Here is a 27,592-nt window from a genome sequence, read left to right as displayed (position 1 = left end):
ACAGACAGAGAAAATACCTTTCTCTTTGGGTTCTGTTATGCCACTCTGACCCAGCTCCCACAAAGGAGGCAAGGCAGGCAAGAAAGAGAGGGAGCACACCTTGAACCCGGGTTTTACTGGGGGAGGCTGTTCAAAAAAACATTCTATTCATATAAGGCAGAGGGGTAAGATTACAAGGGCCAGCCTATCCCCACTGGGTAATGCCCACTCCCAAAGCCGGGTTCCTCTGCTGAGCAGAAATGGGGATCCACCTGCTTCCCAATCAGGGAAGCCAGTCTCCACATTTCCATCATTTAAAGGTAGGGGGCGCTCAGCTCCTATGTGGCAGCTCCCAACAAGGGAGTTTAGGGGAAATCTTTGTACTTTCTGCTCAATCTTTTTCTAAGCCTAAAATATTCTAAATATAGTGTATTAAAATTTTTTAAAATCACATTCAATGCCACTGTTTCTGTTATAGGACAACTATAGTACTCCATGTTTTGTTATGGAAAAATAACTTCAACTGATTAACACAGAAAACCTTGCTGTTAGTAGCTACCTTCCATGTACAAGAAATGTTGCTAACAAGATGAGGGAGAAATATATATTTAAATGCTTCCTTTTTCTTTTAAGAAGGAGATAACGACTAGCAGATGTTTATGAACACCTTCACTGATCAGTCTCTATGCTACTGCCAGGCAGCAGGTAACTTAAAACTATTGAACCTTTTAATGAAATGTCCCATCAGTATGAAATTTTGCAACTGGAATAAAATATTTACTATGGAACTCTGTTTCATCTTCCTTTGAAAATATGGAGTAATGGAAAAAAGTATAACTCTTTCAGGAATGAGAAAAATATATTTATGTAATTTACTGAATGTTTAACATACAGTATGACAATTTTTCTGGGATTTATCTAGAGTTAATATGATTGTTGCTGGAATGTAACAAAAGGCTTTTAGTTCACACTTAATACTTGCTTTTCTACATTAAAGACAAAATACTATACAAAATGAATTCAATTTTTTTCCTTAAAAATCATTTTAAAGTTTGTTCTACTCAGCCTAATGACTAACACAGTAAAGGCAAACAAACACACTAGTATTACATAATTGGCTGATTTTACATAGCACATATCTTTTATACTATAAGTGTATTACTAAGTAATAGAAAACATCCAATAAAACCAAAATTAGTAAATAAATTTCTAAGCAAGATTTTTACAGACCCCATTTTGGATTTTTGTTTTGTTTTGTTTTGTTTCCTTGGTGCCAGGAATCAAATCCAGGGACTCATGTGTGCTAGGGAAGTGGTCTACCACTGAGCTACCTGCTAAGGCAGACCTCATCTTTTATACCCAACCATGATAGTCTTTTTTTTTTTTTTTTTTATACTGATCTGGAAAAAAGATTTTATTACAGTTATGCTAAATAAGTACTGGGCCTTTGTGGCAGGGCCAAGCAACTGGAACAAGACTCAGAAATCAGACACAGTAAAAGACATGCTTGGACATGATCAAGAGGCATTTCACTGCCACAAAACAAGGCAGAGGAGAGATTCTCTAAGATACATAGCAAGATACTCCTGCACCTTATAGGCCAAGGAGCTTATCCCATATTGGTGTGAGGAATGGCTTAGTTTCTGGTGACCACATGTGGGACTAACCACCACTAGAAAAAACCCAGAAGGTTTTTTTTTTTTTTTAGTATTTATTTATATATATACTTTTCTTTAGTGAAAGTAAATGTAACAAAAGTTAGGGTTGATCCCAACATTCTGGAGCCAGCTCCTCTGGGGTCAGGGAGTTGTCTTTCTTAAATCACCATGCAGGTTACTTTTGTATTCCACTGGAATGACTAGAGCCCCCTGCTACCCATCTTCCCAGTGACCTGAATACAGAAGAGTACAGAACTGGCTCTTAGAAACACAAACAGGCTCTCTGGCTTCTTCTCATTGGTCATGCCTTGGCACAATTCCTCCCTACCCTTCTCAAGAAAAAAACCAACAACTACAACCTCAACTCTTCCGGATATGAGGAGCCTTCCCTGGGCTTAGATTGAGAACCTGTGCCCCAGAGTTTCTATTCTGATTACAATCTACAAAGGGAGTGGGTGCAGGAGACAAAATGCTAAAATTAAAGTGGGAGCTACTGGTCCCCATCTGCAGCTACAACTTAAGATGCCCACAGATGTGGTCAGTATGGTGATGCAGGAGAGAGGTGCAAAGGAATGGATGGGCAGGGTCTTCCTTGGTACAGTGGTCTGCGATCTTGCCTTTATTTCTTTGCCTTGCCCTGTGCAGCCACGGCTTCCATCGCTTTACGAACGGTCTCTTCATCCCCCAGGAACTGCATGGGCTTGATGGGCTTCAAGTTCTTGTCCAATTCGTAGACAATGGGAATACCAGTTGGCAGATTCAGCTCCATGATGGCCTCTTCAGAGAGACCCTCCAGATGCTTGACAATGCCCCTAAGGCTGTTGCCATGGGCAGCAATCAGAACCCGTTTCCCCTCCTTTATCTGGGGGACTATTTCTTCATTCCAGAAGGGCAGAGCTCTGGCAATGGTGTCCTTCAGACTCTCACAGGAAGGCAGCTGATCTTCAGTAAGGTCTGCATACCTACGATCCTTACTGATATTGCTGTAGAAGGGGTGATCAGGCTCCATTGGAGGCGGTGGGACATCATAGGAGCGCCTCCATATCTTTACCTGGGCCTCGCCATGCTTGGCAGCAGTTTCTGCTTTATTGAGGCCAGTCAGACCCCCATAGTGCCGTTCATTGAGGCGCCAGGTCCTCACCACTGGCAGCCACATCTGGTCAATGGCATCCAGCACTGTCCAGAGGGTTCGGATTGCTCTTTTCTGTACTGAGGTGAAGCAGATGTCAAATTCATAGCCAGCATCTCGCAGAGCCTGCCCGCCGCGCTTCGCCTCCTCGTGGCCCGCCGGGCTCAGGTCGGCGTCGTACCAGCCGCTGAAGCGATTCTCTAGGTTCCAGGCGCTCTCACCGTGCCGAATCAGCACCAGCTTGTAGGCAGCCATGGCGGCGAGGTAAGGATGATAGTCTTAATAAATGATAAAACCAGTGAATTTCCTCACATGAAATCATAGTGACAGTTGCTTTGGTATCAAAATCTCTATTTCTGATCCACTATCAGCATTAAAACAAAATTCAAATATTCCCAAAGAAAGAAGTACAATTCATGTTGTGATCAACTACTTAGCGACAATGAGCATTCAATTTAAAACTATCTCATCCCAGAAATGAAATAAGATCAGCTATGGTTATTGGCATTTCCTACACAATCTAATATTGTAGAAAACTTCAATGTCACAAAGAATTCTCTTGTCTTTAATTTTATGGTGACAGCTTTCTTCTCAAATTGATTCCCACTGCCAAATATGAACAAAAGAAACTATTAATCAGAATTTTATCAAGTACTACATGAACTACAGAACAATATGAGCTACTTGTTAACCATCAATGGCTGCTTATTTGCCAAAATTGTATAAGGAGTGATTTTAATTGGAGCACCAGACACTGATAAAAATATCTAGAGAAGCCTGGTGCAGTGGTGCATGCCTGTAATCCCAGTGGCTCAGGAGGCTGAGACAGGAGGATTAAGAGTTCAAAGCTAGTCTCAGCAATTTAGTGAGGCAAACAACTCAGTGAGACCCTATCTCTAAATAAAATACAAATTAGGGCTGGGGATGTGGCTCAGTGGTCAAGTGCCTCCTGAGTTCAAACCCTGGTGCTACAACACCGCCCCCCCCCCAAAAAAAATCTAGAGAATAAGAAAGATTTTTGTAGTTAGTATGAAAGCATTCAAGACTCATTTGGCTGAAAAATGAGATTTTTATCAGGTATCTTGAGCATTACTATTTTTAAAGCAGATAACAGTATTGGGTTTGCAGTTGTAAAATTAAAGCCCATACTAAAATCAAGTGTGGATGTCACCCTGGGACAGATGTCAAGGTCAGGGACAAAACAAAAGGAACAGTTATATAATCCATTTGGACATACCTTTGCAACTGTTAACTCTGGAATGTTAACTATTGTTTAAGACTATGTTGTCCAATATATCAGTCAATAACCATTTATGGAGATTCAAATTTAAATTAATTAAAATTAAATAAAATAGAAAATTCTGTTCCTCCATTGCATTATCCACATTTCAATATCCCCATGTAATCTGTCACTACTGTATTGGATAGTGCAGATAGAGATCATTCCATCATCATAGAACATTCTGTTGGATGGCTTTGGTACAGGACTTGAAACTTTTTCCAGTAAGGAAAACCTTTAAAGATTTATTAGTCTGACCCGTATTTATGACTGCTCTCTGCTCAGATCACCACATACACTGTAACATAAATGATTGAAATATGTTTGCCACCACAGCTCTCTATCAAAACAGCACAATGATTGAAAAATGTCCTTGTTGGAGCAAGTTAAAATATAAAATAACCAAATCAAGAGAAAAACAAATACTGACCATTCTTTATTCAAACAGCACATGTGAATCTAAATCAGGACAATGACATTGTCTGACTACCACCTTGTCACTTACTATTATCAATTGTATTTTTTTAAGTCATTTTTACATTAGTAGCAAGGTACAATTTAATTTATTTGGTGATAAAGTCACTAGAACTAAGACAAAGTCAAGAGAACTGCTATCAGAAAATGCTAAGAAAGATCCAAATATATACCAATTGTCAAGAAAACACAAAATAGGAGCAATATAACTTAAAAACAAAATAAAAGACTTATGTGTAAGCTAAAGACAATCAGGTCTAACAGCATCTTTAATTTTTTTACCTCTCCAAATCAACACTATAAAGTCCAAAATCTGGGCTACATTTCACATTTGCTTTCCCACTGTATGCTCACCAACCAGAATCCTGCCAAGTATAATTTAAATAAATCTTATCCTGTTATAAGGTGATAAGATTATTTTCCTGATTTATTTGCCTGATTTTCAAGGTTATTTGGCTGACAAAAATCACCTTGAAAACCAAAATGTGAATTTACTTCATCAGAATAAGAGCAAGGAATTCAAAGCAGATCACAGAGTTTCAACTGAGAATATAATTTTCACAAGTAGTGATCACAGTTTATAACCATAGATTGAATTTGTACATAAAAATAAAAAACCTGCCATATGACAGTATGTATTCAAAAAGCAACTACTGCATGCTCTTGTATGGCATAAAATAGTACTGAATTACATGAAATGGTACAGTTTAGTTTAATTTAGTTTTGTTTTGTTTTTTTGGTACTGGGATTTAACCTAGAGGCAATTAACCACTGAGCTACATCCCCTTTTAACTTTTTGAGACAGGTCCTCGCTAAGTTCCTTAGGGCCTCTCTAAGTTGCTGAGGCCAGTCTTGAACTTGGGATCTTCCAGTTTCAGCCTCCCAGGGGGCTAGGATTACAGGCATGTGCCACTGCAGCCAGTGGTGTATGATCTTTACTCCTCCAGAGCTTCAAATGACAGGGTTACTATAAATCTTCCTCTCAAACAAACCTTTGATAGATAAATAATGTAATTAAATAAGAAATTAAAATACTTACCAGCAAGTCAGGAGCAATCAAAATAGTTTTTCCCTTATTTGAATTGTCTCCTGATAGCATCTTTTTCCTTCTGTTACCACCTACAAAATATTAACAAGTCCTGATTCTTCAGAGTCACTTGCCAAGTCAGTGTTCATATTGGTAGGCATGTATGAGACCAAGCATCCCTGCTGCTAGGGCACCAAGGCAGGCAGGGCCTGGAAGGTAACAGTTTTATTTTGAGCAGGGGAAAACACAATGCAGCACTTCATGGCTACACTGTAACTAGATCCTGCTTCAGTTTTCTATGGAAATACCTGGATATCAACAACATCTTAATTAGTAATAATACTAGGAAAGAACAGCTCTTATCAGATCAAAAACTGAAATCCCCAACATGCATTTTCTAGAAGCCAGTATACCCTTTGCCTATGTTCTACAAAGACTGGCCTAATTGTTAGTCTCTCATCTGTCACAAAGCGAATATAATTACCTTTCTTATGGTTTTTCAGAGAGAAAATGTTAATTTCTATCATAGTGGGAATGAAGGGCCATCTGATTTCTAACTTTCACCCCTACCACTGGAAGAGACCACTCATTCTATTAATCATGCCTAAGTATAGATATTATTCTACCAACTCTTAGAAGGTGGGAATTTGTGTGTCTTAGAAGAGGTCTATCTCAGTTTTTCTTCTGTTACAGCTGTTCAGCTATTTTTTGATTCTTGTGCTTACTCTGCTAGCTTTATTTCAAATACCAAGACATGATAGTAGTTTCTGAAATTTTAGCACAGACCTTAGAGAAGGTACATTTATGTGTACGAATGACAAAAATATTACCCTATTCCAAAATTTCTGTAAAATACTGACATGTCCAAGAGTTGCCTCTTTGTTTTTCTTCAGAATTTGAAACTGGCTTTCTCATGAACTTCTTGATAACTTCCAACATATTGATTAGCATGGCAGCAGAAAGCAACACAACCTTAAAAAAGAGATAAGCATTAATTATACTGACAAATCAATTAAGCAAATAAATCAGTTTTCTTAAAATTACTAAGGAAAGAATGTTTGAGACCAAGCGTCCCTGTCTTACTACAGAATTGAGCAAGACAGAGATTGTGGGAAGCAATTGCTCTCAGCAGGAGGAAAGGACAATATAGCACTTTGCAGCTATAGTGCCACATACCCAACCTGCCAGCCAGAGAAAAATCTCATGTACACCTGAATACTTGTACATAATTTGTTGTAAATCTCATGAATTTGATCCTTAATCTCAGCCCAACATTTTAATCTACTTCATTCAAAATAAATTACTTGATCCATTTTGGATAGTTCAAAATTTTTTTTAGTTAAGCGGGAGCTGTGCATAGTGACTTCCTTCCAAATAGTACAGTATGGAGGGAGGGAAGGAGGAGGGTAACTTTCCATTGGAGAAAGATGACAAATACTACCTCAGCCAAGTAACTGACATCAATATCAATACTTATGATTCTTGATATAGAATGACAAGAATGAGAGTTTATACCTGTGGTCTTCTTTCCTAAAACCCCAAATCCTGTGTAATTCTCTTTTAAAAAATCAGACAAATTCTAATACAGGGGCATTCTATTTAAATAATTGACCATACTCTCATAACTGTCAAGGTCACCAAAAACAAGGGAATACTAAGAAACTTTCACAGCCAAGAGGAGTCTAAGGAGACATGCCAACTAAATGTAATGTGATATCTTGGATGGCATTTGGAACAGGAAAAGTACATTAAGAAAAAACTAAGGAACTCTGAATAAATTTTGGACTATAGTTCATAACAATGTATGAGTATGAGTTCATTAACTGTACCATAGTAACCACCCTACAGTTGTACCATAAAATTACCATACTAACATAGGACACTTATAAGAGGGAAACTGGGTGTGAGGTATATGTGAACACTCTATACTATCTTCTCTGTTTTTCTGTAAACCTAAAACTGTTCTAAAAAAATAAAATATATTTTTATAAGTCTCTGTATCAAAGTGTATAGCTACTGGCTTTATTAGTTTAATTATATTCCCCAAATAAATATATAACCTAAATATCATTGGTTTAAAAAAAAAAAACGCTATAGGAAAACTACAGCAATACTTACAAAGATGTCTTCTATTTAACACATTGAAATTCTCCTATATGCCAAGAGTACTATGTACTGCCTCATCCTGCATTTTTGTAATTCATTTAGAACACCAATTTCACAATGCAGACATAAGTCGCTCCCATATCATCTTCAAGTGCCAGAATTAGCTTTTGGGTCTAAAAGAGAATATTCTAAATTATTATGTAATAGAAATACAGACTCCAACAACTGACTTCAAAGCCCATGGATAAATATTGAACTGTTATATTTGGTTTGATATATGTATATATTACGAATATATGTGTATGATATATAATATATATCATGTATATGTTAATATAGGTGTAACAATAATGTATTATTTATATTTATTATGTATTGATATATTACTATGTGTAATATAATAGTATGTTATGTATATAATACATATTATGTATCACATATTGTGTGTGTATGTGTGTGTATGTGTATATATATATATGCATACACAGTATAAAAAAGGAATTGAAGCTCTTTGGAGAAATAGCTACTTCTGTGGACAGGAGGAGAAAGAAAAAATTGAGCTTGGAACACCTTATGCCAGAAAATAGGGAATGAAGGAGATATGTGAAAAAAGTTGAAGGAACCAGCTTGAAGAGACTCCATTGGCCAGAAACTGGGCCAGTTGAGCCACAAATAAATATTGACGGATTATAATCCATGGAATATTAATTAACCTATGAGTTCACAGATAACAAATAAATAATGGATGAATTCATGGGGGGGATTCCTCTTGCAGTATAAATATAGGAAATGGAAAAGCATTCTGTAGCTCCTGTTATGTGGGGAGGAGAAGAGGAGGCTGGGTGTGGTCCCTCCTGGCAATGGAGCTAAAAGCGGACTCCCTGAGAAGCAGATTCTGTCCTCTTGTCCTTCCCCTCTTAAAGCCCGGGTCCCTCGGCACCTGTCACCGCCCCGCCGTGCTCGCGCGCTGATCCACGTCCCCTCCACCTATTCTTACCCAGGCAGCGGCAGCAGGCTCGGGAGACGCCACCACCGGTTCCTCTCCGTTGCCACCTGCAACTGCGACACGGTGAGGCCGCCGCCATGCCGCCGGAGGCCTGACGCTTACAGATGCGAAGCTGCGCGTCCGAAGTTGCCAATTGCATCGCTTCGTTCGCTGATGCTGAACGGGAGCTTCTTGTTCTCCTCTGGCCACCGTCCAGGTCCGAAAAACAGACCAATCCTAGCGAGGCATTCGGGAGGGGGCGTCACCGCTAAAGCCCGGGCGAAGGTAGATCCTCTGGCGCAGGCGGGGAGAGGTCCCTGCTTCCGAGTCTCCCGAGGGCCTGTGCCTTCTCCGCGGGGCGTCTGCCCAGTGTCGGGACCTTAGTTCTTTAGAGCACCTGAGGCAAAGAAGCGGGACCCGGGCTATCTTGGATAAAGGGCGGGGAGTGAAAACCATAGGAAATGGTAAAGCATTTTCAAATTGTAAAAAACGTGCAATGAAAAAAATCCTCCTCTTAACTGCTTCAAAATCGAAATTACTGAATATTTTAAAAATGAAGAAAAGATAAAATGCTGTATAATAATATCTGTGGAATGTACTTAAGGTAGTGCTCAAAAAGAAAATACAAAATAGAAGTAAATTAAATGTCCAATTCAAAAATTGAGAAGAAATTATCAAAGAAAGCAGAAGGAAAGAATTTGTAAGGATAAACGAAGAAATTAATAAATTATAAAATAGAAACAGGACACTACTAAGTAAAATATTTTTGGGGGGAAAAAAGGCTACAGTAGGATGGTTGGTTGACCTAACAAAGAGAAGTGAGTACAATTAAAATGCAAAACAATGAGAGGGTGGAGGGGGATAATCATAGATAAAGAAAAAGTTAAAAGATTCTATGAGAGATTTGACTCAACTCTGTGTAATAATTTGAAAACCTAAGTGAAATAGATAAAATGCCAAGAAAATACAATTTGCCAAAATATTCCAGAGGTAGAAATTCTAAGTAGACCGATAATCATAGAAGAAATTGATATGTAAGAGAAATGTCTTTTCCCACACCTAAATCCACAAAGGTACCAGTACCAAATTATTTCACAGGAGAAGTTAACTATGTAACTTTTAGAAACAGATAAAGTCTGTTGTTATTGATTCTGTCTTGGGCACAGAAAAAGAAGTGAGAATAACAATAATATCAAAATCTCACTAAACATATGCATCAAGCACATATATATTGACCATTGAAATTTTTATTCATGAATATCAGTATTAAGTAAAACAATTAAAAATTATTATAACATGAAAAGAATAACATGTCATTTTCAGAAATGAAAGGATATAATTAGTTTAAAAAGAAAAATCTGTCATCTTCATAAATGCTATAAAGGCATTTGATAAAGTTCAACATATTTTTTATTAAATCAGTAAAAATTAAGCAAATATTGTTGGCACAACTGGATAGCCATCTGAAAAAAGTAAAGTTGGATCACAATTAACAATTCATACTTTGCATCAAAATAAATTCCAGAGAGGTTAAAGAGTAAATGGGGGGAAAAAATAAAGCTTTAGGCTTTTAAAGTAATCCTGATAACATTCCATAGCAATACCCAGAAGCCATAAAAGAAAATTGATGGCTCAAGTACATAAAAAATTTAAAAGGGCAAAAGTATCTCAAGTAAAAAAAAAAATCAAGAGCAATCTGGGTGAAAAATTGCAATTCATACCACAGACAATGAATTGATTTCTTTAATACATAAAAAGTACCTGTAAACTAATGAGGACATCAGCAACCATTAGCAAAATTGACAAAGAGTACCAATGGTTCACAAAAAGGAAACACAAATACATAATAAAAGTGTTCAAGCTCATTCAAAATAATAAAATTACAATGAAACTATAATAGAATATAATTTTCACCTATCAGAAAATACTACAAGTCATAAAATATACTCTAATTGGTGAAGTAGCAGGAAAATGGGCATTATCATAACTTTACTGATGGAAGTTCAAATTGACAATAGCCCATGAAGAACAACCACAATATCTATTAAAATTGCAAATAAACATTTTTTTTGCCCAGAAACTCTATTTTTAGGAGTGTATCTTACAGGTACATGTTGAAATGACTGGTGTTTAAAGAGTTCATTGCAGTATTCTAATAGCAAAGATAATAAAGATTGAAGCCCATCAGTGCAGAACATACAGTGGATTACTATGCAGCTATTAAAAATAATAAAATTCTAGAGTTTCTGCTCTATATGTACTAATGTGGAGTTATATCTAAAACATACTGAAGAATGAAAAACCAATGCAGAAATGCATATACATGTGTTGTTTAATGACAGAGACACTTTCTGAGAAACGCATTAGGTGATTTCATCATTGTGCAAATGTCATAGAGCATATTTACACAAACCTAGATGGTAGGTAGCCAAACCACCTTTGTTTACACATAACATGATTATTCACATATAACATGATTGTGTGTATAGAGAATCCTAAGTAATAACAAAATCCCTAATATGTGATTATAGCAAAGTTGCAGGATTTAAGGTTAATATTAAGAAGTCAGAATTTTTCTGTATACCAGCAATGAATAATTAAGATTTGAAATTTAAAAATACAACACCTTTTACATAAAATACTTAGTATGACTTAGTTTATTCCTGTTTTCTCCAGAGAAATAGGAGAAACATACACACAAACACATGTCTGGCACATGTGATTTATAAAGGTTGGCAAGTCTAAAATTTGCAGAACTGATGTTCCAGTTTCAGTTTGAGTTTGAATGCCAGCAGGCTGCTGTAGAATCAAGAATTGTAAATGTCTCATTTTGAAGGTCATAAGGCAGTAGAGCCAGTCTTTTCTGCTATTCTGACCTTCAATGGACTGGATGAGTTTTACATTATGTAGGGCAATATGCTTTATTCCATCTACCAATTTAAATCTCTCCCTCACTCCCTCTCTCTTTTTCCTTCTTTTGCATGCATGGTACTGGGGGTCAGACCCAGGGCCTCACACACACTAGGCAAGCACTCATCCTTCAAGCTATATTCTCAGCCCGTTAAATCTAAATTTCATCCAAAATACCGTTTCAGAAACACCCAAAATAATATTTGACTAAATAACTAGACATCCTGTGGCCCAGTTAAATTGACACACAAAATTAACCATCATAACCACCTTTGTCAACCTGGTACCCATGGACAACTCTTTAAACTATATTTAACCTCCAAGTAATTACAGTTACAAGATCATAATTCCAATAAAACACACTATGTCATTTGACATGACACAACTATCCTTTGTATAATTGAAAACGCAATAACCTTTCCTAGGAAGATGTAAAGTCCCTAAGTGATGTTTACTTTTCTCCTTAATATCCCATAACTTAAATACTGTGGTGTAAAGATGACAATACTTAAGGGCTGGGATTGTGGCTCAGCGGTAGAGCGCTCGCCTAGCACGTGTGAGGGCCCCGGGTTTGATCCTCAGCACCACATAAAAATAAATAAATAAAATAAAGATATTGTGTCCAACTACAACTAAAAAATAAATATTTTTTAAAAAGATGACAATACTTAAATACTATGGTACATAGGCAGCATATGTTAATACGTGAGAAGGGGATATGAGAAGGAAGAAAACCAAGATATTTGTTACATGCTCACACACACAAATTCATAACAAAATAAGGAGGAGATACATAAGACAGTACTCATTTTTGTAATTGGACACATGGTTGTAACTAATCTTTATAACTTCGCTTTTTCTACTGTCCATTGCTTATTCTTTCTGCCTTTAGCAAGCACCTTGGCTATTCACAGTTCTTTTTTTTTTTTAATAGACAAGTATCATTTTTTTTAAACTTTTGATATGATCTATAGAAATTCATTTATTGATGTGGAGAATTATTTTTATTTATTTATTTTTTTGAGAGAGAGAGAGAATTTTTTAATATTTATTTTTTAGTTTTCAGCAGACACAACATCTTTGTTTGTATGTGGTGCTGAGGATCGAACCTGGGCCGCACCGCACATCAGGCGAGCGCGCTACCGCTTGAGCCACATCCCCAGCCCAAGTATCATTTTTTGTAGTTGTAAATGGACAGAATGCGTTTGTTTATTTTTATTTGGTGCTGAGGATCAAACCCTGTGCCTCGCACATGCCAGGCAAGTGCTCTGCCACTGAACTACAGCCCCAACCCTGGTCACAATTCTTTACCTGATGAAGTTAACCAAATAGTTTCTGAGTAGCCTTGCCTATATTGGGTTGTTGTAGTTTTCTATTTACCTTAATCTCAGAATATGGCAATACTAAGAGACACTGTAAGAGATCTCTGGCTTATCTCTATTATGAAGTAATAGTTCAATTTCCCCTTAATAGTCAAGTTCAATCTCTCCAGTTAGCACTAAAATTCTCTTATTTTCCTGTTGTTTCAGAGGCATGTGGAGCTTCAAGTGACGGGTGGCAATCTTAAATCTACTGGTAGAAACATTCCTTTTTTTTTTGGAACTCCTAAGCCAGCAGAGTATGCAGTCACAGGTACAGGAAGCAAAAAATGTTGCTGATGGGTCACTAAGGACAATACTAATGAGTGCCACTTCCATTTCTGTCCCTTGATTCCTGGACCCATGGATCCTGGCTATGAGAAAAGTAGCACTATATATTGGATGCTGATTCAGAGTATATACAGCCTCCTAGGGCACCTTGCCCCAACCTTGCAAGATATTACCACCTAGCTGGTGCTATAGCTGAGTTTTCAAATGGCCATTCAACCAATTATGAAGCCAGTTACTTCAGGATGTTGGGGAACATTATAAGACCAGTAGATCCCATGATTATTGGCTATGAAGTAAATTCCTTCATCAGAAGCAATGCTGTGTGGAATACCTTTACAGTAGATAAAACTTTCTTTAAATTTATGGATAGTATTTTGGCAGAAGCATTGTGTGCAGGGAAGGCAAATCTATGCTGAGAGTGTCTATTCCAATAAAACACACTATGGAAGCAGTATGGTGCAATCAGTCTACCACTGGGTAGCTGGCTAATTGCTCCAGAGAATGGTGGCATATCGATGTTGGTCTCTGATGCTGGCAAATTGGGCACTTTGCCAATTGCACATTGGGTAAACAGTAATCCATGTTGCTGAGCCCAGGCATAATCCCATCCTTTATACCATGACTACTTTGCTCATGAAGCAATGGGTGATGACAGGGGTGACTAAGAAAAGAGACTGACTGCTATCAACAAAATAAGTTTTCTTATTTACTTGATTATTAATATATTCCTCTGCTGAGGTCATCCTTTGGTGAGCATCCATGGCAGACACAAATATTTTCACATTTTTTGCCCATTTACAAAGATCGATCCATAGACCTTTTCCCCAAATTTCCTTGTCATTAAATTTTTAATTATGTACATTCCAAATCCCTGACCATTCAGTTAAACCACTGACCACAGCTCATAGATTGGTATGCAGTCTCACATCAGGCCAGTTCTCCATCCAAAGTCAACAACCAAGTGCACTGCTTAAAGTTCCACCCTCGAAGAGGATTTCCGCTCACCACTGAGTGCATCCTGTAAGCTTCCTGTGCTGAAATTTTATCCCTACTTTGAGGTATTATGAGGATGGAAATTGAATCTGACAATGGTGTTTAAAAGTGGGACTTTAGCGAGGTGATTAGGATTAGATAAGGTCATCAAGGGTGGAGGTCCTATGATTGAATACTTGTGAATTTAAGAGCGGGAGAGAGAGAGAGAGAGACCAGCCAGAGGAGATACACATATATATGCACATTGCTTTTTTGGTCATGTGATATCCTGAACCATCTTGAGGCTCTGCCAGCAAAGAAGGTCATAATCACTAGAATATTCTCTTGACCATTGGCCCCCATAACCATGTGCCAACATAAACCTCTTTTGTTTAAGTAGTTTGCCTCAGCTATTTCATTATAGTAATGCAAAATAGACTAAATTGATTGTCCTTTGAGAATGTTGCAGTAGGGGCTGTGGTGTTGCAGCTATCCACTTTTGAGTCATGCCTGCATATAGTACTTTATCTATAAATCAGGCCTGAGTTTGCTCTTCCTGTCAACTGGTTGTTGGCCTCCACAAGGTCATAGGTTTAGGCTGGCAGAGAGAAGGGAGTGTAGCAGGAATTGGTACAATGAGTGTTTGAGACCCTTCTTTATATATCTAACTTGTATCTTCAGAACTCAGGGCTGATCACATATATATCACTCCCATTTGATGATGTGCACATACAGCTGTAGAGCTTTCTCCTGGTATAGGCCCCCCTCAGAACTATCAGTTTTTCAGGGCACTTGGTAAATGGCCTGGAGTAACATACCCAAATGAGGAATATTCTGCCACTCAGATCCAAAGAAGCCCTCTAGGTCTTGGACCTTGTTTTTGGTTATAAGCCCTCCTGGTGCAACAGTTTATCTTTTACCTTAGAAGGGATACCTTGTTGTGCTCTATACTAAGAGACTCCTAGAAATTTCACTAATGCACTAATGTGGAAGGTCCCTGAATTTTTGTCACATTTATTTCACGCACTCTGACATGTAAATTTCTTATCAATAAGTCTAGGATAATTGCTCTATTTCTTGTTCACTAAGGACATAATGTCATTAATGTAATGTAGGATTTCTTGTGAAAGAGAAAGGCCTTCAAGGTCCTTGTGAACTAAATTATGACATAGGGCTGTATATTTAATGTACCACTAAGGTAGGAGAGTGAAGGTATATTGCTGGCCTTGCTGAGTGAAAGAAAACTGCTTTGGTAGTCTTTTTTCTCTTAAGTGTGAAGATAAAAAGCACTTAAAAGTTCAATAGCTACATACCAGCTACCAGAGGCTGTGTTAATTTTCTCAAGCAACAAAACTAATCTGGCACAGCAGCTGCAATTGGAATTGCTACTTGATTAAGGTTATGATAATCCACAGTCATTCTCTGAGATCTATTATTTTCTTCGTGGGCGGCATAGGTGAGCTGAATGAAGATGTAGTGGAAATCACCACCCTTGCACTTGTTGAGTCCTTAATGGTGGCACTAATCAATGCTATCCTTCTAGGAATTGCTTTTGGTTTACTATTTTCATAGGAAGAGGCAGTTGAAATGGCTTCCACTTAGGGGCTGGGGTTGTGGCTCAGAATTAGAGTGCTCACCTAGCATGTCTAAGGCACTGGGTTCAATTCTCAGCACCACATAAAGTAAAATGTAAAGACATAGTGTCCACCTATAACTAAAAAATAGATATTTTTTAAAAAATGGCTTCCACTTAATCTTTCCCACTTTAGTATTCTTCACTCCACAGATCAGGGAACAACATGGAGATTTTGCCAACCAATGAGTTTATCTATTCTGATTTTGTATTCTAGAGTTGGGAAAATAACCACAGGGGTGGTGGGGACCCACTGTGCCCACTCTAAGATGGACTAAGACTATAATGCTATCTTTGGGCTGATTTTAACTCATTTTATGCCAATATCTCTTACACTGGGTCATTTATAATAAACAGAAATTTATTTGGCTCACAATTTGGAGGATGGGAAGACCAAACTTGAGGGACTACATCTGGTGAGGGCCTTCTTGCTGTGTCATAACGTAAGAGAAGTTGTCACGTGGATGAGAGGGAGAAAGTAAGGGTACTGAACTCGTGCTTAATGAAGATAGCCCTCATGATCTAATAACTTCTTAAAAATCCCATCTTTCAACACTGTTGCATTGGGGATTAAATTTCCAATACATAAATGTTGGAGTACATATACAAAATATCTTAGATTGAATAGCTTATAAACAACAGAAAATTATTTTTTCACAGTCCTGGAGACTGGGAAGTCAGAAATCAGGGTGCCAGCATGGTCAGGTCTGATGAGGACCTGCTTTCCTTATTACAGACTGCTGAGTTCTCTCTCTTCTCTCATGGCAGAAGGGTCAATTGAGTTCTTTTACAAGGGCACTAATCCCATTAATGAGGATTCTGCCATTATAACCCAATTTCCTCCCCAGAGTTCCATTTCTTACTACTATCTCTTTATGGCTTAGAATTTCAACATATGAAGTTTTAAGAGACACAGACATTCAGTCCATAGCAAACTCCATTGGTCACCTGACCTCCATTAGCTCCTTTCCTGCCTGGTGGACCACAGTGACATTTTGGGTCTCCTGGAATTAGTTTCAGTTCAGAGCCCATGTCCAGTGGTGCCCCAAAGGTCTCTATTTTTTCCCCCTAATGTGTAACACTCAGTAGAAAAAGCCCATACCATTCTTTGGGGGAAGGCTAAAGAAAAGTTAACACTATAAATTGCTGGCAGTTTATTGGGATCTTAACTAAAAGGGATCCAGCCTTCCTGAGTTCTGAGTCTATAAACTGGCTCAAGTATGGGAATTGATTAAGGATTTTCAGTTTTTATGATTGAAGTTAGACTTTTGTCCATGTGACCTAGAAACTTTTGCTGACACAAATCAGTAAAAATCTAGTTGGTCTCTATTATATCACTTTTACTACTCTATATATTTCAACACCATGGTCGACCAGCCAATGCCATATGTCTGTCTGCAAGAGTCAAACAAACTATTCTAATTATTGTTTCAAACTTTCTGTTTATTATGGTAGCCATGTTCACCGTGCCTTTGTCAGTTGAGTGCTGCTATTTGGTCCTTGCCCCTCTGAGATCTAATTGCTCCCATTGTCCTTGTAATTTGAAGGGTGTGTAAGTCTTATGGGATTGAACCTTTAACCTGTGGAATATATGCTAACTCCAGATAGTTCATGTCAGAATTTCCCAATTTGGTGACTGTTGTTCCCACTATAAAGTCTGGCATACAGAAAGGAATAATCATAGAGTTATTAAGGATGTCAGGGCTCTCCTCACAAATTCATTTCTTATAGTTATGGTGAAAGGTGTGTCCTTTAGATCATTCGGAGTGGGTGAGTAGGTATTACATGACAAATTTGCTCTAATATCCTGATCTCCTCAAGCCTTTGAATCCCCTTGTCTACATTAAATGGACACAGATCTGGCTTTTCTAACTCACCCATTGTGGGCAAACTTTTGATCCATGCTTCAGCTAACCAGCCAGTAGAGCTCTTTGTACCTCTGTCAGCTGCAACATTAAATGTAACTTCTCTGCTTTGTGGGCCTATATCAATAAATTCAGCCTGATCCAACTTGATGTTCCTTCCATCATCATAATCATCATCAACATCATCATCATCATCCATGTCCATTTCCACACAGATTCCCCAGATGTTTTATCTGTATAAGTTAGAAAACTCAAATAATTTTTTTGCAGCATCCCTCCTCAAGGGCCATACTTTGTAAGTCATGTTTAAGACCTGCTGGGACCCAAACCTGATTGTAGGTCTAAAAGGGAAGGTCAGGGTGAGTCCTGGAGGAGAATAAACACTGTTTTGCGAATAACTAATCATGGGAGGCCATCATAGTTTCTTCAGCCAATGCAGGGCTAATCCTCTCAGGTGGGGGTGGAGAAACCACTTTTACTGGAAAAGAAGAGGCATCAGAAGTTAGGGGCTCATTGTCCCCAGAACTCCAACAGAGTCTTCTCATATATTTCCATTTCAACTTTCAGGATCCTATTCTTCTCAACCAATGTGATGATTTTAAAAGTAGACATCCTATGTATTTGGAAATTAATCTGTGTTTTAATTCAGACACTTGCAAGATGAAATTAAATCAAGAAAGGAACTATGTGGGGAGGAGAGTGATATTTCAGAGGTAGAGGCAGACAGAATATGTGTACACATACACATATACTGCTCAGGATGACAAGCTGATTTCAAGAAAGGGAAAGGATGACTTAGGATGGTGTGAGCACAGGTAACCTTTCACTTTTTGGGTTTGTCTATCTAATCAGCTGCAGAGTAGGTTGTATCTTTGCTAATATCATTTTTCTAACTCTCTGACAGCAACTGAGTGTTCATCAATTCAATTCAATTCTGATATGGAGTTAACATATATTCCACAGGTTAAAGGTTCAGTCCTATAAGACTTCCTCACCCTTCAAATTATAATTGCTAGTCCTCAGCCTCCATACTTGTGGCCAGCTGTATACTGGGAGTCCTACAAAGACTTCCTTAGCTTCAGTAATATGATAGAGTGACTCATAGAACCCAGTAAAAAATGTTTTATTTATGGTTGTTGGTTTAGCTTAAAGGATACAACTCAGGAACAGTTACATGGAAGAGAACCTAGGGCAAGATATGGGAGGTAGTGGTAGAGACAGCTCCATACTCTCTCCAAGTGCACCACCCTCCCAGAATCTCAATGTGTTCACTGATCTTGAAGATCCCTGAACTGTGTAATTTAGGAATTTCTATACATGTTTCATTACATAACCATTCTTGATTAAATCATTGGCTTTTCGTCATTAATTCAATCTCCATCCCCTTTCCCCTCCCTGAATGTTGGTGGGTGATGCTCAAAGTGCCAAGTTTCTAACCAAGGTTTGGTCTTTCTGATGATTAGTCCCTATGCTGAAGCTATCTCCAGGTCCACCAAGAGTCTTCTCACAAGAAAAAAAAAGGGCACTCCTGACACCCTATTGAAGCAAAGCAGGGAGGGCTCTGATTTCCCTATCAGTGTTTCCTGCCTAATGCAAGCTTCTTAAAATATATATATATATATATTTCCACCAATGACCAGCTTCAGGAACCGCTGACATCACTCCCCCCCGCCCTCGCAAGCTTTCCTATAACATCTGTGTGTTCAATACATTTGAACTTGATCAAATGTAGTCTTCCTGAGGAGGTGGCAGTGATAACCTCCACCATATTTTACCAGCAGAGCACAGAGGAACCCAATGTACTTATGAAGATCCAGCATCAAATGCAAACCTCATGGCTAGGAGCAAAGAACTGACAAGACATGTGCAGAAGTCCTAAGATCATGTGCAGCTTCTGACTGTGTGCCTGCACTAGCCCACCCTTTTTGTCTACATAAACTTTGCTCTTTGCATTCTCAGAAGGCTGATCCAGGAACTCTACCCTGTACACTGTCAACCTTGTGCTTGAACACAACCCCCAACAAAGCTTTATTTGGATGATACTGCTTGCCATTTTGTGATTTCTATCTCAAACTAAGCAACCTTTGGATGAAGTGGTAACACTAAAATGAGCTAGTAATATCAGAAAGACCTATATTTCACCTTTCTATGAGCAGAGCAGTCACTTGTTATTTGGTGTTGGTAGTTGTACCTGGCACTGCTTATCACAAGCATAATAGATGTTAATAGATGCAACTGATTGTAACTGATTCACTGGAGAGGAAAGCAGACCATTCTGGCTTATTCTTTGATTTTCCCAGTCAAGTAGACAGGAAAGAGATCATAATTAGAAAGCAGAAAAAGAAGCAATGAAGGAGAGAGGGTGAGGAGGAACGTTGGTACTCACAAAAGTAATGGAAAAATGATCATTTTCTCAGAAGAATAAGGTGGAATAGGCTATCATACTACATGGTCATTTCTTCTTAGAGAATTTCAAAGCTTTCTGGAAAAGAAACTTGGAGATCATAGTCTCACTTCCTCATCAACCAGGTAAAATAGTCCAAACCCTGAACAGCAAGTGTTAAGAAATGGGAGTAGAATTAGTTTCTGAGGATAGGCACTGCCTGCTGCATCTTACCATAAATTGAGCCAATTTATCTCCATGGAAACCTTTGAAGATTGTGAAAGTACAGAAGGAGAGCAGCACTCTAAGTGTAATTTATTTCCTTTCAATCTGTTTCCTTTTTTTCTTGTTCCTGTTCACAAGCTTCTCCTCTCTCCTTTTTCTTTTCCAATCTTTCCCTCCCATCTTTACAAGATTCTCATGCATGAAGACCTGGCCTAATCCAGAAAGCTGAGGTCACCAGACCTTCAAAGTGGCTTTCAACCTTCCCAGCTTAGCATGCACCCACCTTACCTGTCTTCTTGGTACTGCACTGATTTCTGTATTCCAAAACTCACAACTGGCTTTGGCTAGGCATGGGGTACAATATTACCAACAGGAAACACCTCATTTGGTAATTTGAAAATACTTGTGACCCTTGAATATCCAGGAACCACAATGGACACATTCCAAAGCAGTCTCACTTCCTTTGGTTCTTTAACCCTTTTCTGAAACTCATGCAAGAAGTTGTTGTGAAAATAGTTGTTCTGCTTGTGTGGGCACAGTACAATATACCCAAACCTCTGGGGAAGCAGGAACCTCTCTTCATGTCTCAGGTGAAGTAACATTATCTCTTAATCATAGATCACAAGTGTTACAGAAAGCAATTTGAAATGTCCTCATTCCACTAGTTTGAGTGACTGCTCCTCCAAATTGAACCCAGGGTGTTTGGGACTTGGCTTTTTACATATGGAAGAAAAAACAGCTGAGATTCCCAGCATTGGCTCAGAACATGTGGGAGGGTCCTCCATTGTAGAATGGATTGGGAGAAATCCTGACCAGATTAGCCTTTGCTTAGACTTTTCCTGGAGTTCTGCTGAACCAAGTTAGTCTTGCTGCCTATCATATAGTACTGATCCATGGAAGAAAATAGGCATTGCATCTACTGAAGATGCTTCTGGGGCAGATGCAAAGAAGGGCCAGCATGGAGGCTGACCCAGAGCCTTTTCAGAAAGGAGCACTGGCTCATCTGACAGCTGACAATACAAGGGAGCAGTTGAACAAAGGAAAAGGCCCACATGGCGAGTACTTGAGTGCACACATGAGTGCCCAGCCTTGTCTAGGTGGTAAGGAACCGAAAGATCTGAGCAGTGGGAACATGAGGTTAAGGGAATAATTCTATATACTGGGTCCACTGTGCTGACCTCCATATACTTTCTTTTTAAACAAGCAATGTACCTGGGGACTGGGGTTGTGGCTCAGCGGTAAGCGCTCACCTAGCACGTGTGGGACACTGAGTTCGATCCTCAGCACCATATAAGAATAAAATAAAGGTATTGTGTCCAACTACAACTGAAACAAAATTTTTTTTAAAGCAATTTACCTGCAGCCCTGCCTGCCTTAAGTTGATAGGCTACGTTACATTCCTGTTATCTGCATGAGAAATGCAGGTCCAAAATGCTGTTAAAAAAGAACACAATTTACTTCAAAAGGGGAGACTTTTGTGACTCACACACATACCAGATCCCAGAACTTGGGAAGATAAGGATAATTCCCCCTAACCATAAAATACGTAAGAACAGCTTCCAATTGAAACAGGTCTCGTGGGCCAAAGCGACCTAGAGATGTCATGCACAATTGGGGACTTGTAAGGCTCATATCATCCTGCCATCACTCAAAAGTCAAGAGGTTGACCTGATTGTGACTTTCTAGAAACCACCCTGAAACCTCCAAATAAAATTGGAGGGCAGGAGAGGCCTGCCTTCCTTCTCTTTGGAGAAGACACACTCTCCATTCAGAGTGTTCCCTTTCTCTACCTTTCTAATAAACTCATGCCTGTTATTCTGAGCAACGTGTCTCAAGTCTTTGTGGCATGATTTCAAGAATGGGGTGAAGGAGAACCCCCTTGCTGCCTCAGTTTCATGGAAGGCCTCTGCCCTGTAACATAGGCACAACCCGCCTGCTGGGCTCCAGTGCAGATGTGCCCAGAGGAGGATGACAACGGTGTGAAGACAACCAGTGAACAGAAAACACACTGCACCGTCCCTTCCCACCCTTCCCTAAGGGCCACAGACTGGAGTAAGGACGTGAGAGCAGGCAGAAGGGCCTCTCAGCTTTCCCCATCCCGTCCTGGCGGGAGAACTGCACCTCTACTAATTGGCCCCTTTCTCTCCTGGACTTCTCCACAGATTTTGGGCGGGGATGAAGGTGGGGCCTAGACCAGGAAGAAGCGCATCTGGCATCCTGAACCCCTGCTTAGGCGGGAGAGCCTCAGTCGCTAGTTCCAGTGTCCAGCGGTTCCTGGGGCCGGAGCGCCAGCTCCCGCCTGCTAGAGGAAGGGGCGCAGCGATCTCGAAAACAGACAGAGCTGGGGCGCGTGCGCGCTTCCCGGAGTGCCAGGCGCCGCCCGCGGGCAGGGAGAGGTGGGCGCCTGGGCGGACGGCGCCGGGCGGGAGACTGGGCGTGGGGAGGGAGGGGCGGAGGAACTGGGGCTCGCCAGCCACCTCCTTTCCGCAGCCCTGGGAGCACTAAGGCTCCGCGCCATCCCTTGGCGCTAGCCGTGCATCTTCATCCAGATCCTCTGTGGAGGGGTCAGAGTCTCCACCGTCCCGGACCACAAAGCCTTTCTCCTTCTTGGTCAGAGAAGCCCGCGGGGCGCCCTGGGGAGATTGGGGCGACTTGCTTCCTTCACCTCCTGAACGGCCCCTTCCTGCACTATAAATGCCAGCCGTTACGTTGGGAAAGCCGCCAGACTTCATCCATAAAATCAGTCCCTGCAGGGCGTGGCTGGAGTGCTGTAACAGAGCGGCCCTTAAGAGTTGGCCTTGGCTGCTAGTGACTCCCGTTTTGTGCCTGAAGACAGCGAGGAAGAAGGGAGTGTAGAACATCCTCGCTAGGATGCCTTTAAAAACTCATCCACGGCAGCGGTAGAAACAGTTTTGTTTGGCTTTTTTTTTTTTTAATATTGAGTAGTTTTGTTTTGTTTTCAGTGAAATGCTATTTTTGTTAAAAGAAGAAATGGCCCTCCAGGAGCTCACCCGGCGACTGGCCACAGTGATCACTCATGTCGGTAAATGGAGCTATTTTACCTTGCGTTTTACTAATGGAGGGTGGGGGCGCACTCTCTGGGCTGTCTGGCCTTGCGCTTACCCGCAGCCCAGCGGCAGCGCCCTCCCTGGGCTGGTGCTGGTGCGTACCTGCATCTGGGCTTCAGGCCCCGGGATCTGGTGGGGTGGCCAGTGATAGGCAGCCTGGGAGCGCGTCGCTGGCAGCTCTGGGGCCCTCACATCTGGCAGGGAGGCGGATGCTGCGAGGCAGGTGGTTGCCAAGTCGGTTGAGCCCTAAACCGAGAGCTACTGGACTATTGCGATCGGTTACCCACTTTTGACCCAGCGGGGTCAGGGTTGGGGAGTTGTTTGGTGGTTTATTTGTATCTAAAAAGGGGAGATCATTGGGGTGGGAGGATACTCGAGGAACGAGTGCTGGTGCGTTCCAGACGAATATATGCCAAGTCACTGAAGGCTTGTTCATAAATAAGAGCAGGGGGTTGCAGGTTAATCGCAGCCTGCATCTGCTTGTTACTGCACCCTGCTTGTTACTGTACCCTCCCTGTTACTGTACTGCCCAGAGATGTAAGCACCCTGCCAGTGAACGCAGTAAGAAACCTCTTCAAGCCCAAGGAGATCAAGCAAGTCTGATCTCCTTTTATGAGCTAAAATGAGAAGCAAAACATTCATTCCTTGTCCCCGAAATACAGGTTGTGCTGAAAGGACAGGCCCTATGTTGTAATCGAAAGAAGACATTGTGACAGTTGTCAGTTAATTCTTTCTCAGCATTTTCTTCCTTCGTCACTGCCCTGAGTCTCCCCCAATAAAGACACATATACAGGTTCAGAACTTTTGGATGTGGGTAACTTCAATTATCCGGGTAATGTTCTCTGTTGCTGACTGCTTTCACACTCATTTGTGAATGCAAGTCAGTTTTTATTGATAAAGCCAGAAAGGGTTTGCCTCAACCTTCTATACATTTGTTAAAATGCTTCTTTGGTTCCAGTATGTTAAATATTTCTTCTATTAGTGAGCCACTCTTATTCTTTGAGTAACCTAGTCCAATGTGTTTGGTGCAATAATGATGCATATCTCAAATGATAGAATTGTGGAGATATACTTTGTAGATATGTTTTATACTGAAAGGCTTAGTTTTGAGAATTGAACTTTAAAAAATATTTCTGGTGCCAAATGTGACCACTGAATTCTTTTTTTAGTACCGGGAATTGAACCCAGGGGCACTTTAACACTGAGCCACATCCCTAGCCCTTATTTTGTATTTTATCTAGAGAGAGGATCTTGCTGAGTTGCTGAAGCTGGCTTTGAACTTGAGATCCTCCTGCCTCAGCCTCCCTGGCAGCTGGGATTACAGTGTGTGCCACTGTACATGGCTGACCAATGAATTCTTAAGATAGAAGGTTAGAATAATTCTACCAGGGACCACTGAATGTGAAATATTGCTGAAAGCAGGATGAAAGAAGAAAAAAATCTAATAAAATAGAATTTGGTATTTCAAATATGCTGTAAAATATATTGAATGTTCTATTAACCACAGTTACCTGTCACATAATGATGGGAATATGTTCTGAGAAATGTTAGGTAATTGGTTTTTTTTGTGGGAATCATGTAGCATACATGTACAAACACAAAGATGGCAATGAGGGCTGGGGATGTGGCTCAAGCAGTGGCGCGCTCGCCTTGCATGCGTGCGGCCCGGGTTCGATCCTCAGCACCACATACAAACAAAGATGGCAAGGAGGTCACTAGGCCATATAATTTTATGGGACAAATGGAGAGTACAGTCTGTTGGTGACCAAAATTTATGTGGTACATGACTATACTGGTAAATGTTTGAGGTTGTGGTATAGGGAAATGGCAGTGTCCTAGTGGTGTGACCATCCAGATTTGGATGCTTTCACTTTCATTAGTGAATCTCAAGTTGAAAAATAGAAATGCATAGCTTTGAAGATCAGTAAGATGTGGGTAAAAAATACTATCTAAATTGTGATTATACAGATGTTTCAGTTACTGGTCATATCATTGATCCCTTTACCACTGAAGATCTTGGGCAGATCTTAGGCCTCTCTCCAAGTGAAATCTGAAGTTAAATGCAGAGAATAATCTGGATGATTACTAAATCTTATTAAGACTGCCCCCATTTCTCCAGATGTAGGATATTCTTGAAGATCTGGTAGGCAGTATTCCTTGACTAACACCAGGTTGTGTGTGGTGTTCAGGCTATGGTATTCTTGCCCTTCTTGCTGCCTCCTTTCTTCCCTAGCCAGCTCCATGCCAGATATAGATACGAATTTGCTGTAGTTTCTGCTCCCAAAGAACTCCCAATGGCCCCTGGCAAATGTGTGCTTTGCAACATTCTGCTTCTCATGTATAATCCCATAAACCTGTGAAATGGGTGGGATATACATTTTTATCACCATCTTAGAAATGAAAGAATTGCAACTCAGAGGGTGCTATGATTTGAATGTCCCCCCCCCCCAAAAAAAAAAGCAGGTGCAACAGAGTTGGGAGTTGAGGTCTAATGGGAGGAATTTAGATCATGACCTTCACCTTCATGAAGGGATTAATACTAATTACAAAAGTACTTGGGACTGTGGGTTTGATTTTTGCCATTCAGCCTTGGGATGAACATGAAAGTCCTCACCAGATGGGGCCTCTCAACCTTGGACTTCCAAACCTCTAGAATGCTAAGAAATAAACTTCTTTTCTTTATAAATGTCCCAGTCTGTGGTATTCTGTTATAGCAGCAGAAAATGGACTGAGATTCTGACACAAAAAGAAAAAAAATCTGAATAGACCTATAACAAGTAAAGATACTGAATTAGTAATTTTTTAAAAACCCTTCCTACAATGAAAGATCAGAACCAGATGTCTTTGTTAGTGAATTTTATCATAAACTTAAAGAAGAATTAATGGCAGTTCTTTGACAACTGAAGATGTTGGAATTAGGTATCAACTCATTTTATGTATTACCCTAATACCAAACCCAGACAAAGACACACAAGAAAACTGCAGGTCAGTATCTCTTAGGAATATAAACACAAGGCCAGGTGCAGTGGCACACACCTGTAATCCCAGTGGCTCAGGAGGCTGAGGCAGGAGGATCACAAGTTCAAACCAGCCTCACAACTTAGTGAGGCCCCAAGCAACTCAGTGAGACCCTGTTTCTAAATAAAAATATAGAAATGGGCTGGAGATGTGGCTCAGTGGTAAAGCACGCCTGGGTTCAATCCCTGGTACAAAACACACACACACACACACACACACACACAAGCCTCAGCATAATTCTATCACCAAGCAACATATAAAATGATTATGTACCATGATCAAGTGGGGCTTACCCAAGGAATGCAAGGTTGATTTAACATCTCAAAATCAAATGATGTATATCAATAGAATGAAGGATAAAACCCACATAATCCTCTCAGTAGAGGCAGAAAAAGCATTTGACAAAATCCACCAACTTTTTAAATTAAAAGCAACAACAACAAAAGCAAAATTGCTCAACAAACTAGAAATAAGAGGGGAGTTTCCACAACCTGATGAACAGTTTTTATGAAACGTCCATAGTTAATGTTAATGCATTGACAGGGTTGCAGGCCAATCCTGGCACAAATGTGGTAGCTCTTTGGAGAAGTGTTTGAATTCTCACCACTGGAGCCACACCTCTTCTTTGTCCACTACAGTGATGAAGACAGACATTGAGAACTGGAAACCAGCTGCTGAGCATGGCGACTGTGATGTGGCTTTCCCATTGTTGGTGACAGCTTACAAAACATGGAGGAGGGGAGTGTTTGGGGCTAACCACAGTGTTTACTCTCCTGTTCTCCTGGAGGACCTCCCACTGAAGGTTTGACATTTCAGGGGTATCTGCAGGTTGTGAAGGAGCCCTTTAGCCCAGGCTTTGATTTTTTGCTTTTAACTAAACATTCCTAAAGGTCCAGTGTAGCACGCTGGCCTACACAAACCAGAATTCCACTTACTGTCTGCCTTTAGGAAAGCCTGTAGGGGTTAACAGCTTGTCTAAGGGGACAGATTCCAAGCAAGAAGCTAGACACTCCCAGTAGGAGCTTAAATATTTAAATTTTAGCCATTTAAAAATACCAATGAGAAAAATCCCTGATCACTTTCTCCTTTGGTTCTAGAATAGGTCTTTTCTGGGATGACAGATATATATATGACCTAATACGCCTGCAAGTCCTTAGATGTAAACTACAACCAGACATAAGAGGGAGGGAGATGCAATGAAACCAGCTTCTCTGTTCTGTGTTGGTTTTCTA

General features: G+C 40.1%; 2 protein-coding genes and 2 non-coding genes across 5 annotated transcripts in view; 1 reads left to right on the top strand and 3 right to left on the bottom strand.

Moving 5' to 3' along the window:
* Positions 1 to 819: 819 nt before the first annotated feature.
* LOC124108401 (phosphoglycerate mutase 1) lies at positions 820 to 7,811 on the bottom strand. The gene is made up of 4 exons (XM_046466883.2): positions 7,665 to 7,811; positions 6,407 to 6,518; positions 5,559 to 5,638; positions 820 to 3,044 (listed from the first exon to the last, which is right to left on the bottom strand). The coding sequence occupies exon 4, from the start codon at positions 3,019 to 3,021 to the stop codon at positions 2,257 to 2,259; it is 765 nt and encodes a 254-aa protein (XP_046322839.1). The 5' UTR covers positions 3,022 to 3,044; positions 5,559 to 5,638; positions 6,407 to 6,518; positions 7,665 to 7,811; the 3' UTR covers positions 820 to 2,256.
* LOC124108427 (small nucleolar RNA SNORA63) lies at positions 5,706 to 5,835 on the bottom strand. The gene has a single exon (XR_006856683.1). It is a non-coding gene; the product is annotated as a small nucleolar RNA SNORA63 (small nucleolar RNA).
* Positions 6,162 to 6,344, bottom strand: LOC124108428 (small nucleolar RNA SNORA81). The gene has a single exon (XR_006856684.1). It is a non-coding gene; the product is annotated as a small nucleolar RNA SNORA81 (small nucleolar RNA).
* Positions 7,812 to 22,517: 14,706 nt separating the features above from the next.
* Positions 22,518 to 27,592, top strand: part of Mcf2l2 (MCF.2 cell line derived transforming sequence-like 2) — a 245,956-nt gene continuing 240,881 nt past the window's right edge. Inside the window, exons 1-2 of one of the 2 annotated variants that reach the window (XM_046466888.2) lie at positions 22,518 to 22,670; positions 23,238 to 23,317. In XM_046466888.2, the coding sequence (XP_046322844.1) occupies positions 23,242 to 23,317 (76 nt within the window). In that variant the 5' untranslated portion in view covers positions 22,518 to 22,670; positions 23,238 to 23,241. Of the gene's footprint in view, positions 22,671 to 22,727; positions 23,318 to 27,592 lie in introns of those variants that run through there. The other variant, XM_058586213.1, reaches the window with a different exon arrangement.

This window comes from Marmota monax, unplaced genomic scaffold (genome assembly GCF_021218885.2).
Source record: "Marmota monax isolate L192 unplaced genomic scaffold, Marmota_monax_Labrador192_F-V1.1 WCK01_AAM20220418_F8-fsc00074, whole genome shotgun sequence".
NCBI lineage: Eukaryota > Metazoa > Chordata > Mammalia > Rodentia > Sciuridae > Marmota > Marmota monax.
Note: the sequence above shows the minus strand (reverse complement) of the source record. Positions and strands in the feature narration are given on the sequence as shown.

Excerpts from the sequence above, each read along its gene's own strand:
- LOC124108401 (XM_046466883.2), bottom strand. The coding sequence starts at position 3,021 with ATGGCTGCCTACAAGCTGGTGCTGATTCGGCACGGTGAGAGCGCCTGG.